The sequence below is a fragment of the Stomoxys calcitrans genome, chromosome 1, assembly GCF_963082655.1.
Source record: "Stomoxys calcitrans chromosome 1, idStoCalc2.1, whole genome shotgun sequence".
Classification (NCBI taxonomy): Eukaryota; Metazoa; Arthropoda; class Insecta; order Diptera; family Muscidae; genus Stomoxys; species Stomoxys calcitrans.
The window spans coordinates 99,823,148-99,838,769 of NC_081552.1; the positions used below are offsets into that span (position 1 = coordinate 99,823,148).

At 41.5% G+C, this 15,622-nt stretch overlaps 1 protein-coding gene across 1 annotated transcript; it reads left to right on the forward strand.

Moving 5' to 3' along the window:
• Positions 1–660: 660 nt before the first annotated feature.
• LOC106091922 (uncharacterized) lies at positions 661–8,530 on the forward strand. Its single transcript, XM_059366274.1, has 2 exons — positions 661–702; positions 7,254–8,530. The coding sequence occupies exons 1-2, from the start codon at positions 661–663 to the stop codon at positions 8,388–8,390; spliced, it is 1,179 nt and encodes a 392-aa protein (XP_059222257.1). The 3' UTR covers positions 8,391–8,530.
• The last annotated feature ends 7,092 nt before the right edge of the window (positions 8,531–15,622 follow it).

A 15,622-nucleotide genomic window follows, 5' to 3' on the forward strand; every position in this document is an offset into this window, starting at 1 on the left:
CGTCCATCCTATGGTGGAGGGTATAATTATTAGCTATATACACTTCAAAGTAAAAGATTAGATATAATATACAAGTTTTCAAAGAATTTGTGCCCTTTTTCAGGCTACAGTCACATCTCAACAATCTAATGTTTGCTGTTTTAGCACAAAATTGTTCCTGTGACATTTTCAGCAGACTTTCTGTTGTTTCAGGAAACATTTTTGCACTTTCTACGGAGAGTATGCGAGTTTTAGGTACTCTGTGAATAAAGTGGCTAGTAGTCTGCATCTTTCTGTAGTTATGCCAGAAAGGCTTAATTATGTCCTGATGAGCTAAATGGCTGGAAACTTTTCAAGGCTTACTTTACCATAACGGATTTTACCACAAAGTTTTGTAATGATGAACCCTCGATCAACTTCATTGCTCCATTCGATCATTCTGGTGTCTCCCTATATATGACTTATCCTGTGGAACATGGCTTCAGTTGTCTCCGATATTACTTACATGTCGTTTATTAACGTTCCACTTTGCGGATCTACAAACACATGACCGCTTGTTAGATCTCATCGCGAACCCACCATCGCTCCTTGTCTATCTAGTTGAGGAGACCAAGTGGAAAGTGGCAAGTGGCCGCTCCTCTTCATCTTATTCTTATCAAAATCACGTCTAAAGCGGTCATTATGCGCGATTATCATATGCGTCGGTACATGGCTTATCGCATGGTATCCAGTTTTGACTCCTTACATAGTGCTCAATGTACTACATATTCCCACTTCGCCACCTATTTAATATCTTTACAGAATGCAATATCTTTGAAGAATGAGTGCATGAAATATACTTATTTCTTTATTAAAAACTAGCTGAACCGGGCCGGCTCCGCTGCGCCTTCGTTTACTTTATATGGAACAAAACTATCCTTTGAATATTTATTTTCGACAATTAAAGACCTTTTAGTAAAATACCATGCTACGAAAATAATATAAGTATATTACAAATGCATTATGCCAGATTTAAGGGTTTTCAGGGGTGAGGTGGTCCCTCAGACTCTTGGCACAGAAAAAAATATAAGCATCGTGCTCTTCTCTCCAGTACCATTTATTTAAACCCCATATTGCTATTGGTTTGGGGGCTGTTTTGGGAAAGGGGCGGTGCCCCAAATCCATGGTCGCACATTTGGATATCAGATGCATATTCTACTACCAAATACCTTTATTTGGGCCCCATATTGCGATGGTCAGTAAATAATTGTTGTTTGTGGGGTGTTTTGGGAAAGGGGTAGACCCCCAACCTTACCTTACATTTGAGCCCTCATTGACGTGGTCGGTAAATATGCCCGATTAAGGGGTGTTTTGAGGAGTAGGGTAGTCCTCCAAACACTTAGCCCGGAAAAAATATTATCATCGTGCTCTACTCTCAAATATCATTCATTTGAACCCCAAATTGCCATTAGCCTCAAAATTGGATATCAAATTCGTTTTCTAATCTTAAATACCTATCATTTAAACCCCTTACTGCAAAAGTCAGCAAATATGTCCGGTTTAAGGCAGGAACCCTAAAAGCTATCAATATCGAGATCCACTCCCTTTAAGACCCAAAATTGTCATGGTGAGCATATACGTCATATTTGGGCGTTGTTCTGGGGTTGGGACGTCCCCTAGGGAGTTGGTCCCGAATGTTGATATCAGATTCGTGGTCTACTCTCAAATACCTTTCATTTGAGCCCCATGTTTCCATAATCGGCTAACATGACCGGCTTGGGGGTGTATTGGGGGATGGGCGGCCACTCAGAGAGTTGGCCATGAAAATATATATTGGATTCGTGTTCTACTCTAAAAACCCTCTTATTTGAGCCTCATATTGCAATAGTCAGCAAATACTTCCTATTTGGGTGATGTTGTGAAGGTGGGGTGGCCCCATAGACTCTTTCCCGAATATTGATATCAGATTCATGCTTTACTCCCAAAGACCTTTCATTTGAGCCCCATATTGCTATTGTAGTAAATTTGTCCTCTTTGGAGGTTGTTTTAGGAAGGGGCGGCCCCCATACACTTGGTCCCATATTTGGATATCAGATTCGTATTCTACACTTAAGTACTTTTTATTTGAGCCCCATATTGCCATGATCAGTAAATAAGTCCTGTTTGGTGGGTATTACGCGGAAGGGGTCCACCCCCAGAAACTTGGTCCATCATCTGGATACCAAATTGGTATTCTTCTCGCAAATACCTCTTATTTGAGTCCCATATTGCCAAGGTCGGTAAATATGTCCGATTTAGGGGTGTTTAGTGGTTGGGGTGGCGTTTCTGAAAATTAGGGTAAGGGGAAGGGTCCGCCCCCTTTTCAGATATAAAAAAATGTAGTACCCTTTTTTCATCACGGGATCATTATGCACCATCCGTGAAAATGTGAAGAAAATCAGTTCAGCCGTTTTGAGTCTACAAGGAATACACAAACAAGCATACAAACAAACACAATTTGTATTTTTTATATATAAGAAGAAGATACCGTCTTACTTAAAACAAGTAAAAGCGTGCTAAGTTCGGCCGGGCCGAATCTTATATACCCTCCACCATGGAGCGCATTTGTCAGTTCTTTTCCCGGCATCTCTTCTTAGGCAAAAAATGATATAAGAAAAGATTTGCTCTGCTATTAGAGCGATATCAAGATATGATCCGGTTTAGACCACAATTAAATTGCCACAGTTATTGGATATCATAGCAAAACACGTCGTGCAAAATTTCATCCCAATCGGATAAGAATTGCGCACTCTAGAGGCTCAAGAAATCAAGACCCAAGATCGGTTTATATGGCAGCTATATCATGTTATAGACCGATGTGAACCATACTTGGCACAGTTATTGGATATCATAACAAAACATGTCGTGCGAAATTTCATTCTAATCGGATAAGAATTGCGCACTCTAGAGGCTCAAGAAGTCAAGACTCAAGATCGGTTTATATGGCAGCTATATCAGGTTATGAACCGATATGAACCATACTTAGCACAGTTGTTGGTAGTGATACTAGAACACTATGTGCAAAATTTCAGTAAAATCGGATAAGAATTGCGCACTCTAGAGGCTCAAGAAGTCAAGACCCAAGATCGGTTTATATGCCAGCTATATCAGGTTATGGACCGATTTGAACCATACTTGGCACAGTTATTGGATATCACAGCAAAACACGTCGTGCACAATTTCATCCCAATCGGATAAGAATTGCACACTCTAGAGGCTCAAGAAGTCAAGACCCAAGATCGGTGTATATGGCAGCTATATCAGGTTATAGACCGATGTGAACCATACTTGCCACAGTTATTGGATATCATAGCAAAACACGTCGTGCCAAATTTCATCCCAATCGGATAAGAATTGCGCACTCTAGAAGCTCAAGAAGTCAAGACCCAAGATCGGTTTATATGGCAGCTATATCAAAACATGGACCGATATGGCCTATTTACAATACCAACCGACCTACACTAATAAGAAGTATTTGTGCAAAATTTCAAGCGGCTAGCTTTACTCCTTCGGAAGTTAGCGTGCTTTCGACAGACAGACGGACGGACGGACGGACGGACGGACAGACGGACGGACGGACAGACGGACAGACGGACAGACGGACGGACATGGCTAGATCGACATAAAATGTCGCGACGATCAAGAATATATATACTTTATGGGGTCTCAGACGAATATTTCGAGTAGTTACAAACAGAATGACGAAATTAGTATACCCCCCATCCTATGGTGGAGGATATAAAAACCTGCAAAACTAAAGACTATGATAGGCAGACATGCATATAAAAACATACCACAATAACATTACCTTAACTACACCACAACTCAACACATAACATACTAATCCATGTGCTAGTCAATGGCTTACCAATCTGTCCCTGTGTGTGTCTGGTAATTTCAACATATTTTTATTACCCACGCATTATATGTATAAGACATTCTTATCAGCGACACACATGCGCTGTTCGCATTTTCCTATGCCTGGTATGTCCATGCGAGGGTATAGCCATCTACATCTGCAAAAGCTAGACAGGCTAAAAACATTTGATGTCACCAATGAACCAAAAATCCATGTTTATAAATCTAAACAACTAGGCTCAGGCGCTCCAAAAAAAATTCACATATGCAAGACCAGCGAGCGAAACGGTCGCCGAGGACGATACCCTACTGCCACAACTATTCGCCTCTCCTTTCTCGGAATATCATTTAACCGAACCAAATTCATTTTAAGCACTCCGCCACGAACGTTGACCTCGTCGTGATCTCCTTATTAAGACCGAGTCTTGTGGCTACAAAATTCCTTTCCAGGATTTAAATTTTGGTTACCGTAACGGCATAGATCTGCGCCTAAACGATTCGTCCAATAGTCTAATCCGCTTTCTTATATCGAGGCCCGATTTTGCATCTGCTTAAACTTGTTAGTGTCCTCCTATCCACAGCTTTCCATCATACCAGTGCAGTACAAATCAACATCGGTCTCAGAATGATCAGTTCCGATAAGACTTCGTTTATGACTTTTTCTAGAAAATCTGCGGTAGCACTGCTCCTTAAGGAGTGCCCATTTTCACCCGCCATTTTAAGGCACAATCTTGTAAGTTCGTGTGGATAATCCTTCCGCATTTTTCGACAGACAGACGGACATGGCTAAATCAGGGTAGAATGACAAGACTATGAAAAATAAAATAAGGTAAAGGTTTCTACATAGTAAAAGGTCGTGGAATACAAAGTATTTGAAACAAGTAAAAGCGTGCTAAGTTCGGCCCAGCCAAATCTTTCATACCCTCCACCATGGATCGCATTTGTCGAATTCTTTCCCAGTATCTGTTTTTAGATAAATAAAGGATAAAAGAAAAGAATTGTTTTGCTAATTGAATTTTGGAGACCACAGTAGAAGTATATGTGTAAAATTTCAGCCAAATCGAATGAGAATTGGGCCGATTCAAACCATATTTGACATGTATGTTGGAGTTCATGGAAGAAGCCGTTGTACAAAATTTCAGCCAAATCGGATAATAATTAGGCCCTCTTGAGGCTCAAGAAGTCAAGATCCCAGATCGGTTTATATGGCAGTTATATCAGGTTATGGACCTATTCGAACCATATTTGTCACAGTTGGTGGAAGTCATAACAAAACACCTCCGTCCTCTAGTGGCTCTAGAAGTCAACATCCCAGATCGGTTTATATGGCAGCTGTATCAAAACATGGACCGATATAGCCCATTTACAATCCCAACCGACCTACACTAATAAGAAGTATTTGTGCAAAATTTCAAGCGGATAGCTTTACTCCTTCGGAAGTTAGCGTGCTTTCGACAGACAGACGGGCGGACGGACGGACAGACGCAGCTAGATCAACTCAAAATGTCATGACAATCAAGAATATATTTACTTTATGGGTTCTTAGACGAATATTTCAAGGATTTACAAACATGTATGGTGGAGGGTATAAAAATTAAGTTCCTCAATTAACCTTTGGTACACTCAAAGAATCTTTTTTAATTACAACAGAAACAAACATTTTTACTGAAACGAAGCAAGTCTGCTGAAAATGCAACCGCAGTAATTTTCTGCTATTTTCAGATGGTAACAATTTGAAATTAGCTTAATATTTCAAAAACTACTTTAAAATATTGTATGTTGTATCTAACTTTTATTATTCCAGGTATAAAGCGTAAATTTTGCTTTAATTTCTTATAATTTGATAGATTTTTAAAGATTTCAAAGAGCAGCAGACAACATATCTACTAAAATCACATTTATGCTATTAAACAAAAAATGTCCCCTAAAATGACTTAAAATGTTTTTATTATTGTTCTGAATTTCATAAATTTGATAAATTTTTCTTTAATAGTTAAAAAATTTATAATTTTAAATCAGCAGACAGTATTTGCGATATAAGCAAAATTATTTCTATGGTTGTACCAAAAATTTACTCTCTTTGGTCTCCAATGCCTCAATCACATAATACCTGCGGTTGGTTACAGGTGACAGTCTTGATATATGTTTCCCCACATTCAAGCGTGCCATAACAAGTCTTGCCTTTTAACGCCGGTGTGAGATAGCGTTATGAACCACAAATAATCGAAGTGAGACCTCTCCTAATTTTCCGTCAGTAGAAATTTATTCAATGCAAAATAACTTTCTGACATGTTGATGTATAGAAACCAATGCTAAACGGCAATGCTAAACGGCATTAAGTTCGGCCGGGCCGAACTTTGGATACCCATCACCTCGCATACACTCGTACATGCATATGCTAACCACCTTTCGTCATAACACAGTGAAAAATCCATCATTTATGAACCCATAGCACCTTATCTAAATATAGTCCGGTCTCCACAAATTCCAGAAGACTACGTAAGTGTCTAACACAACTCATAATACCACATTCAATATGGGGGCTATATCAAGACTTTGCCCATCTTTGAACTTAACCTGCCTATGGACAAAAAAGTGCAGTTTCAGCTCAATATCTCCATTTTTAAAGACTGTTGTGTGATTTAAACAGACACACTGACAGACGTACGGACATGACTAGATCGTCTTAGATTTGTACGACGACATAGAATATACATTCTCTATGGGGTTGAAAATGGATATTTCGATGTGTTGCAAACGGAATGACAACATGAATATACCCCCATCCTTCGGTGGTGGGTATAAAAATACAACGAAAAGAGCGAATGAGTAAATCATGCACGCACGCATGCGCAGATAAGACCCAATCCAAAGCAAGATCAGAGAATGAAATTTTCCCATTGATTTTAATTAAAATGTCCGTTTTGGATGATTGCCTTGGCCTAATTTTTTCCAACTTTGGATCTTATTGAGTTTGTGTAGTTGTTATTTTTATTTTGTTTCTTTATTATCTTCGGATAAAACTCAATTCAATAAAAACAACAACAATTAAGTGTGACATAGCATTCAGACAGACCGACGAACGCGTAGATATAACAAAAACAAATGAATGTTGAGGTAACATAAATCTGCTAAGATTAAACACAACATCAACTTTGAAACTCCATGAGAACAAGGTGTGGTAGCATAACTTCTCCAGGGGTAAACCAACGTAGAGCATAGTTTTGCTGCACGGACGCACGCTGAGCAAAGTGCGTCAATGTATATGTAAAATATTTTTTTTACAGAATATTCTTTAGCCAACGTAATTGCATAATTGAAACCAAAAATCTTAATCCCATTATCTGTTATTCTGTTTCTTTGTCTCACTCTCTCTCTCTGTCTTTCCTCTCTCCTAGGAACACCCAGAATATGCATTTAGTTATGGCGTCAAAGATTTGCATACGGGCGACGTAAAATCTCAATGGGAATCACGTGAGGGAGATGCCATCAAGGGTCATTACAGTGTTCTAGAACCGGATGGCTCCATACGCACAGTCACCTATACGGCCGATGCCAAGTCCGGCTTCAATGCCATTGTCAAGACAGTGGGTGCCAATTCACATCCGATCACAGATTCACCACATGCAACAGATGGCAAAAATGATGACACCTCGCAATCAAAAATCAACCATTACAGCAAGGATCAAGAGCATATAGTCCTTAGTTCGGACATCAAACCCCTTAAGAAGCCCATAGAGGATTTGACTCATTCCCATCCCAAGATACCCAGCCTGATAGAGTTCAAACCCCACGCTCGCATAAGGCAAGTGCCCATGGAACTAGAGCCTGGAATGAGAGAGCGTCTGCAGGAAGCAAGGGATAACTACTATCGGGAAGCAACTCATGAAAGTGTAAAACATTTCCAGCCATCGGAAACCATTGTGGAACCTTTGGAAACACATAACAACGATTGGAAAGCTGTGGTAGGTTTAAGTCAGGGTTATCATCAGCAATCGGATAACAACTATCTTCAACCTCTGCAGCATCAGTTGCTCCAGCCTTATCGCCATACCGATTTCATAGCTTCTAAGCCACTGCATCCCCAACGCCATCACATAACGGCACCGGGCCATCCGGACCCCCAGGTTAATGCCATACCCTTTAATAGCAAGAAAACTGCGGTAAAATCTACACTAGGTCTCAAGCATTTTGCCTCACTGCCCCATAAGTATTTGAATCACAAACCAAGGCATGATTATTCCTCCTACTTCCAGCGCAGCATAAAAAAGCCTCGCAAATTGGATGACTATAGAAAAGGTCCTGTGGAATTTCCAAAAACTAAAGCAGAGGACAGTGAACAGGAAGAAGAGGTTGAGGATGAAGATGAAGAGGAAGAGCAACAAGATGCTGCGTCCGCCAGTCTGATTCAGTCTATGGTAAAACGTGATAAGAACCACATGGCACCCAGATACGCCAGACATTATGGCCAATGGGACGCTGTTAAACCGCATCAGCATAAAAAGAACCGTCCTACTGTTTTTCGTTTACTTTAAAGATATGCGGGTCACGCCAGCGCATACCTGTAGGCGAATGAATCCTTAAATTGTAAAAACCTATCGGCAACATTTTTAGTGTCCTTTTATTTTCAAAAGCCTATCAGACGTGGGTTAATCTTTATGGCTTTTCTGTTATTACTTAAAAAAGAGTGGTCTTTTCTTAAACATAAAATAACCTTTGTTATTGTGGTTTTTTATTAAGCCCTATTTACTTTAAGTTTGTTTTGGTTAAGTTTACTTTAAATTAAATTATTTCATTTGGTAGTGTAATGTTTTAAACTGGAAGTTTTATTGAAATAAAACTAAATAAGTTTTTTTTTCAAAATTTCAACTTGCAAAAGTTTTTTTGTTAATTGTCTAAGCCAGCAAAATAAGTGAGTACTGGATGTTATTTAACTGAACCTTATTTGAGACCAGGTATCCTCAAAAGGAACATCTGTAAATATTAATACGAATTTATCGGCAATAAGACGTAAGCTTACTTATGATTTGCTCACTGCAAATAAATTGTAACTACTTGAGGATGGATGGACTACTTGAGGATGGATTGTAACTACTTGAGGATGACGCTGAAAAAAATTATCTGCGGTGGTTATCCCCTCTTAATGCTGGCGACATTTGTGAGGTATTAGGCTATGTAAAAACTTGAATCGGACAGCTCTCATTAATATGTGAGAAGTTTGCGCCTGTTTCTTAATGGAACGTTCACGGGAAAATTTTTATTTACTTGGGAATGAGGAGAAGCGATTTGCTAAAGTTCACAAATAGCTCTCTGGTTGAGTAAACAATCCTATAAGATAGAGTTCACAGTCTTAACGCTAGGATCTTACCGACGAGTTCAAGGCATAAGCGACGAGCGCGCATAGAGCACTGTGGAACAGTGAGACGGTCGGAAGGACAAAGAAAATCCTGTGGGTGTATCCGGATAGTGCCAAGACGAGACTATTACTGGTAGGAAGTAGATAGGAAGTCAGTATGGCTTTCGGTATCATTACGGGATAAACAGGCCTACGGGCAGCAAGTAACAGAGTGTGTAGAACAGGTAGGAGAGATACTGAAACAATAGCCGAGAGTGGACAGGTGAATGTCTATAGTGGCGTGCGGAAGTTAATAATTCGCAACCTCTTCTACAACATAACCAACCTGACCTAACGGCAGTTTATACAGCCCGGTATGGGACGACTATAAGCACCACATAGTTGTCATGAGGGGCTCAGTTGAGAGCGTCCACAGGTTGCGCATTGTGGAATGCTCCATACGGAGTAAATGTAATTGCAGTGGTGGACAATCCGCGGTATCGAGTGGAGAGTCGCAGTGAGAGGCCGGGCGGCACGGGCTCTTATTTAAATTGTGAGTGCCCATGATACTCGATATGACAAGGGAGTTATTGGCACCTATAAGTACACAGAAAACTATTTTTGGTAAATTTTTCATAAACCCAATCATAGTTTTTTTCTTACATACTATTCATGTAACGAACTAAGAATATAGCAGCTATATCCAAATCTGATCCGATTAAGGCCAAAATGAAGAAAGATGTCGAAGGGCCTAACACAACTCACCGTTCCAAACTTCAGCATAATCGGATAATAAATGTGGCTTTTATGGGCCTTAGACCCTAAATCGGAGGATTGGTCTATATGGCAGCTATATCCAAATCTGGACCACCCTGTACGATAACGCAGAAGTATGTCAAGGGGCTTAACTTAACTGACTGTCCCAAATTTCGGTGACATCGGACATTAATGGGCCTAAGACCCTAAATCGGAGGATCGGTCTGTCGAAGGGCCTAACTCAACTCACTGTTCCAAATTTCAGCAAAATCGGGTAATAAATGTGGCTTTTATGGGGCTAAGACCCGAAATCGGCGGATCGGTCTATATGGGGGCTATATCAGGATATAGTCCGATATAGCCCATCTTCGAACTTAACCTGCTTATGGACAAAAAAGGAATCTGTGCAAATTTTCAGCTCAATATCTCTTTTTAAAGACTGTAGCGTGATTTCAACAGACAGACGGACAGATGGACGGACATGTCAAGATCGTCTTAGATTTTTATGCTGATCAAGAATATATATACTTTATAGGGTCGGAAATGGGTATTTCGATGTGTTGCAAACGGAATGACAAAATGAATATACCCCCATCTTTCTGTGGTTGGTATAAAAATATGTATATATCTCCGCAACTCGGAATAGGCAATACCTATTACGAGTAGGCTAGAAAAGGAATTCAAAGACTCAACATCTGCGGTGATGGCGTCAGACCGTAGCGTGTTGTCCTCCCCTCCTATAAGTGTGGGTGCCTTGGCACCTGTAGTCGAGAGTAATGCTTCAAGCGCACAACTAGTCGTCAGACTAATTAATAAGGAAGAGACGGATAAACCAGAGAGATGCACAGTTCGTCCCCAGCCTTTAAGTAAAGGTGGTGTTTCCGACTCGGATTCAGAAAGCGACTGTGTCAATAAACAGGAGACAGAGGAGTATGTACCGGCAGCGTAATCGGGCGAAAGTGCAGGATGCTGGAAGAGATTGAACTGACATTCCAAGCACTTCTACTGAAGCTGGAAAAAGAATCAGATCTCCCGAAAAGTATAACACTGCTAAAATACTGAAGAAGAAAAAGAGCTCCCCGCTTTCAAGTACTCTGGAAAAACCAAGCCAGCCATCCCGCAATGGAGACTCCAGACAATTTCCTGCGGAGGCAGACAAAGTTGGAACAGGAACGAAGGAGGACTGTGACTTCCAAAAGGAGACCACAGCCATCACGGAAGGGGAAGATGGTCGCTGAGAACGGTAAGGAGCCGCCCTTTTACGCCAGAGTGACAAGAAAACACAACAGAGATGAGCTAACTTATGCAGTCATCAATATCGGCTGTGTATCCGATAGGATTCCACCAGATCATCGGTCCCAAGTGGAGGATTTTTTAACATGTGTGGAACTCCGTAGAGGTTCCACCCATACAAATAATGAGCTGCGAGTTTAGAGGGGACATCTTTACGCTGCGTTTTGCGTCGGCTGAATGTATTGATACCGTCAAACAGCTCGTCAGAGGTTTTCATGCTCCCTGGGAGGGCGCAAAGCTCGACCTGGTGAGAAAGATGGACATCCCCCACCTCACAAGGGCTACGGTCTTCAGCAAGGGATGGGGCAGTAAATTTGCGACGGAACACATGTTGGGACTCTTGGTCAAGCAAAACGAAGGTTTGGTCGCAGAGAAGTTGGAGATCTTTCACAGAGAGGAGAAGAAGGAAGGAACAACTCACTGTCCCAAATTTCAGCAAAATCGGATAATAAATGTGGCTTTTATGGGCCTATGACACTAAATTGGAGGATCGGTCTATATGGCAGCTATATCCAAATCTGGACCGATCTGAACCAAATTGAAGAAGGATGTCGAAGGGTCTAACACAACTCACTGTCCCAAATTTCAGCGAAATTGGATAATAAATGTGGCTTTTATGGGCCTAAGACCCTAAATCGGAGGATGGGTCTATATTGCAGCTATATCCAAATCTGGACCGATCTGGGTAAAATTGACGAAGAATGTCGAAGGGCCTAACACAACTCACTGTCCCAAATTTCAGCAAAATCGGATAATAAATGTGGCTTTTATGGGCCTAGGACCCTTAATCGGAGGATCGGTCTATATGGCAGCAACAATATATCAAAATCTGGACCGCTCCGGGCCGAATTAACGAAAGATGTCGAAGGGCTTAACACAACTCACTGTCCCAAATTTCAGCAACATCGAATAATAGTTGTGGCTTTTATGGGCCTAAGACCCTAAATTGGCAGATCGGTCTATATGAGGGCTATATCAAAATATAGTCCGATATAGCCCATCTTCGAACTTAACCTGCTTATGGACAAAAAAAAAATCTGTGCAAAATTTCAGGTCAATATCTCTATTTTTAAAGACTGTAGCGTGATTTCAACAGACAGACGGACAGGCAGACATTAGGTTTAAAATAGCACGGCCAGCGCCGAAACCGACTGGACAAAATTCGGAAGGCTACTCAGAAGAAGACTTGGGCAGGATAATTTAGATTGTGCAACCATAGAAGAGATTGCCGAGAACGTCAACAGGATTACGACTGCACTGGTGGGGTTCTTCGAAGATAGTTGTCCTCTTCGGGAAAAGAAATCACCCCAAGAAAAACCCTGGACGACCGGGGAGATTCGCAATATTGGGAAAGAGGTCCGCAGACTTTTTAACAGAGCACGTAGTAAAAAAGCGGAAGTTTATTAGGATGTGAATTACACACAGCTCAATGAATACAATAGGATTACCAGAGCGGGAAAACGTGCCTCCTGGAAGCTTCTCTGCGAACAGGTCGATAGCGTTAATGACGCCACCAAGATAAAAAAGTTTTTCTCAAAAAAGCATGTCTAAACTGAAACTTTAGTAGGCGGTTTTAAGGTTTTTGATGAAACCCCATTTTCCCCAGGATACGAAGGCACGCGAGGAGACACCGGAATTTTGGAATAATGAAGGTCTTGATCGAGGGTTTGTAATTACGGAGTTTTGGGTGAAGGAATCCTTAAGCAGCTTCAAACCATTTAAGTCACCCGGACCTGATGGAATATTTCCGGCGTTACTACAGACAGCCAGACTATCTGCCGCTTCGTCTGGCCAAAATTTTCATAGCGTGCCTAGGACTTGCATATATTCCAAAAGCCTGGCAGGAGGCAAGGCTGGTGATTACACCCAAGTTCGGCAAGGCAAGTTATGCGAAACCAAAGGCCTACATAAGCTTTACGTCCTTTCTACGCAAAACCATGGAATGTATTGCGGACACCATGATATAGAGTAGGATATCCAGCGAACTGCTGAAATACAAACGCATGCCTATGTCAAGGGAAGGTCGGTGGAGACTGCTCTGCACGAGGTTGTGCATAAAATAGAATAATACTACGATGCCAAAACGTACACACTGGCCGTATGCGTTGACATCGAGGCGGCTTTTAACAATGTGTGGACCGACACACTGATCCAATCCTTAAACCAGGGTGGACCCGGTCCTTGGAGACTGGATAAACGTTGTGCTAAGGAACAGGTGGATACATTGTGCGTCCCATGGCATAAATATAAGGGAGAAAATGGCACAGGGCACGCCACAGGGGGGCATTTTATCGCCACTCCTATGGGTGACCACTATAAATAACCTATTACGGATGCTGACTGAGGAGGGATTTGAACTCGTCTGCTACGATATTATACTACTTCTAACGGGTAAAGATCCGAACGAGCTATGCAGATTTGCCGAAAGGGCCTTGCATATGGCATATGTCTGGGCTAGACCCAGAGATCTCAATGTTAACCCAGAGAAGACTGAAATATGCCTGTTCATGAGGAAGACGAAGCTAGGCCAATTTAACGCACCACGTTTCCTCAATAAAACGATTTCGATATCTGACAAGGTCAAATACCTAGGTGTGATCTTGGACAGGAAACTGAATTGGAAGTGACACATTCAGGAGCGTTCTGAGAAGGCTCACAGATGTTGGGCACTATGTAGACGGGCTGTAGGCTCGAAATGGGGCTTGAATCCGAGCATAGTTCACTGGCTCTAAAGGAGCGTGATTACACCAATACTTACTTACGCCTCTGTAGTTTGGTGGACTGCTATGGAGAAAAAGTGCAACATAAGGACCATACAACAGGTTCAGAGAACATTTTGTTTTGGTATAGGCGGAGCGATGAGGACCACGCCCACTAGGGCACTGGAGACTATTCTAGATATCCGACCCATTGACATACAGATTAAGTGTGAGGCATCCACTACGGATATGAGACTTGAGGCGATTGAAGAATGTATTGAGGATGGGAGCAGATCATACCATCGCGGTATAATCGAGACGACGATAGGATACCTGGAAGGAAGGGAAGAGGTTTCCGATCGAAAACCTGAGATGAACCTTGAAGTCGAGTGTGAGGCATTGCTATCATCGGCATAGTCTTGGATTGACGGAACCCTAGTATTGTCATCTTGAAGATCACGGCTTGAAATTTTGCACAAATACTTCTTATTGGTGTAGGTCGATTGGGATTGTAAATGGGCCAAATCGATCCATGTTTTGATATAGCTGCCATATAAACCGATCTGGGATCTTGAGTTCTTGAGCCTCTAGAGAGCGCAATTCTCATCCGATTTATACAACGGCTTCTCCTATGGCCTTCAACATACGTGTGTAATATGGTCTGAATCAATCTACAGCTTGACACAGCTCCCATATAAACCGATCTCCCGATTTTGCTTCTTGAGCCCCGAATCGGACTATAACTTTATATAGCTCCTCCGTCCATATTGATTATTCTTTGTTTAACTAAAAAGAGAAACTGCGTAAAGAACTCGACAGATGCGATCCATGGTGGAGGGTACATAAAATTCGGCCCAGCCGAACTTAGCACGCTCTTACTTGTATTTTAATAGTAATTACTTTAAAGAAAATAAGTAAAAAGGCGTTAAGTTCGGCCGGGCCGATCTTTGGATACCCACCACCTCGGGTATATATGTAAACCACCTTTCGTCAATATCCGGTGCAAAACTCATACCTTATGTCCCATAGCAGAAATATGTGGAGGGGCTTAACTTAACTCTTTGTCCCAAATTTCGGCAACATCGGACAATAAATGCGCTTTCATGGCCCCAAAACCTAAAACCGAGAGATCGGTCTATATGGCAGCTATATCCAAATCTGGACCGATCTGTGCGATAATGCAGAAGTATGTCAAGGGGCTTAACTTAACTTACTGTCCCAAATTTAGGCGACATCGGACATTAAATGCGCCTCTTATGGGCCTAAGACCCCAATTCGGAGGATAGGTCTTTATGGCAGCTATATCCAAATCTTGACCGATCTGAGCCAAATTGACGGAGGATGTTAAAGGGCCTAGCACAACTCATGTCCCAAATTTCAGCAAAATCGGATAATAAATATGGCTTTTATGGGCCTAAGACCCTAAATTGGAGGATCGGTTTATATGACAGCTATATCCAAATCTGGACCGATCTGAGTCATATTAGCGGAGGATATTGAAGGGCCTAAGACAACTCACTGTCCCAAATTTCAGCAAAATCGGATAATAAATATGGTTTTTATGGGTTTAAGACCCTAAATCGGAGGATCGGTCTATATGGCAGCTATATCCAAATCTGGACCGATCTGAGTCATATTTACGGAGGATATTGAAGGGCCTAAGACAACTCACTGTTCCAAATTT

Excerpts from the sequence above, each read along its gene's own strand:
- LOC106091922 (XM_059366274.1), top strand. The coding sequence starts at position 661 with ATGCGCGATTATCATATGCGTCGGTACATGGCTTATCGCATG. Across the intron at positions 703-7,253 it reads GGTACATGGCTTATCGCATG|GAACACCCAGAATATGCATT; the intron begins GTATCCAGTTTT and ends CCTCTCTCCTAG.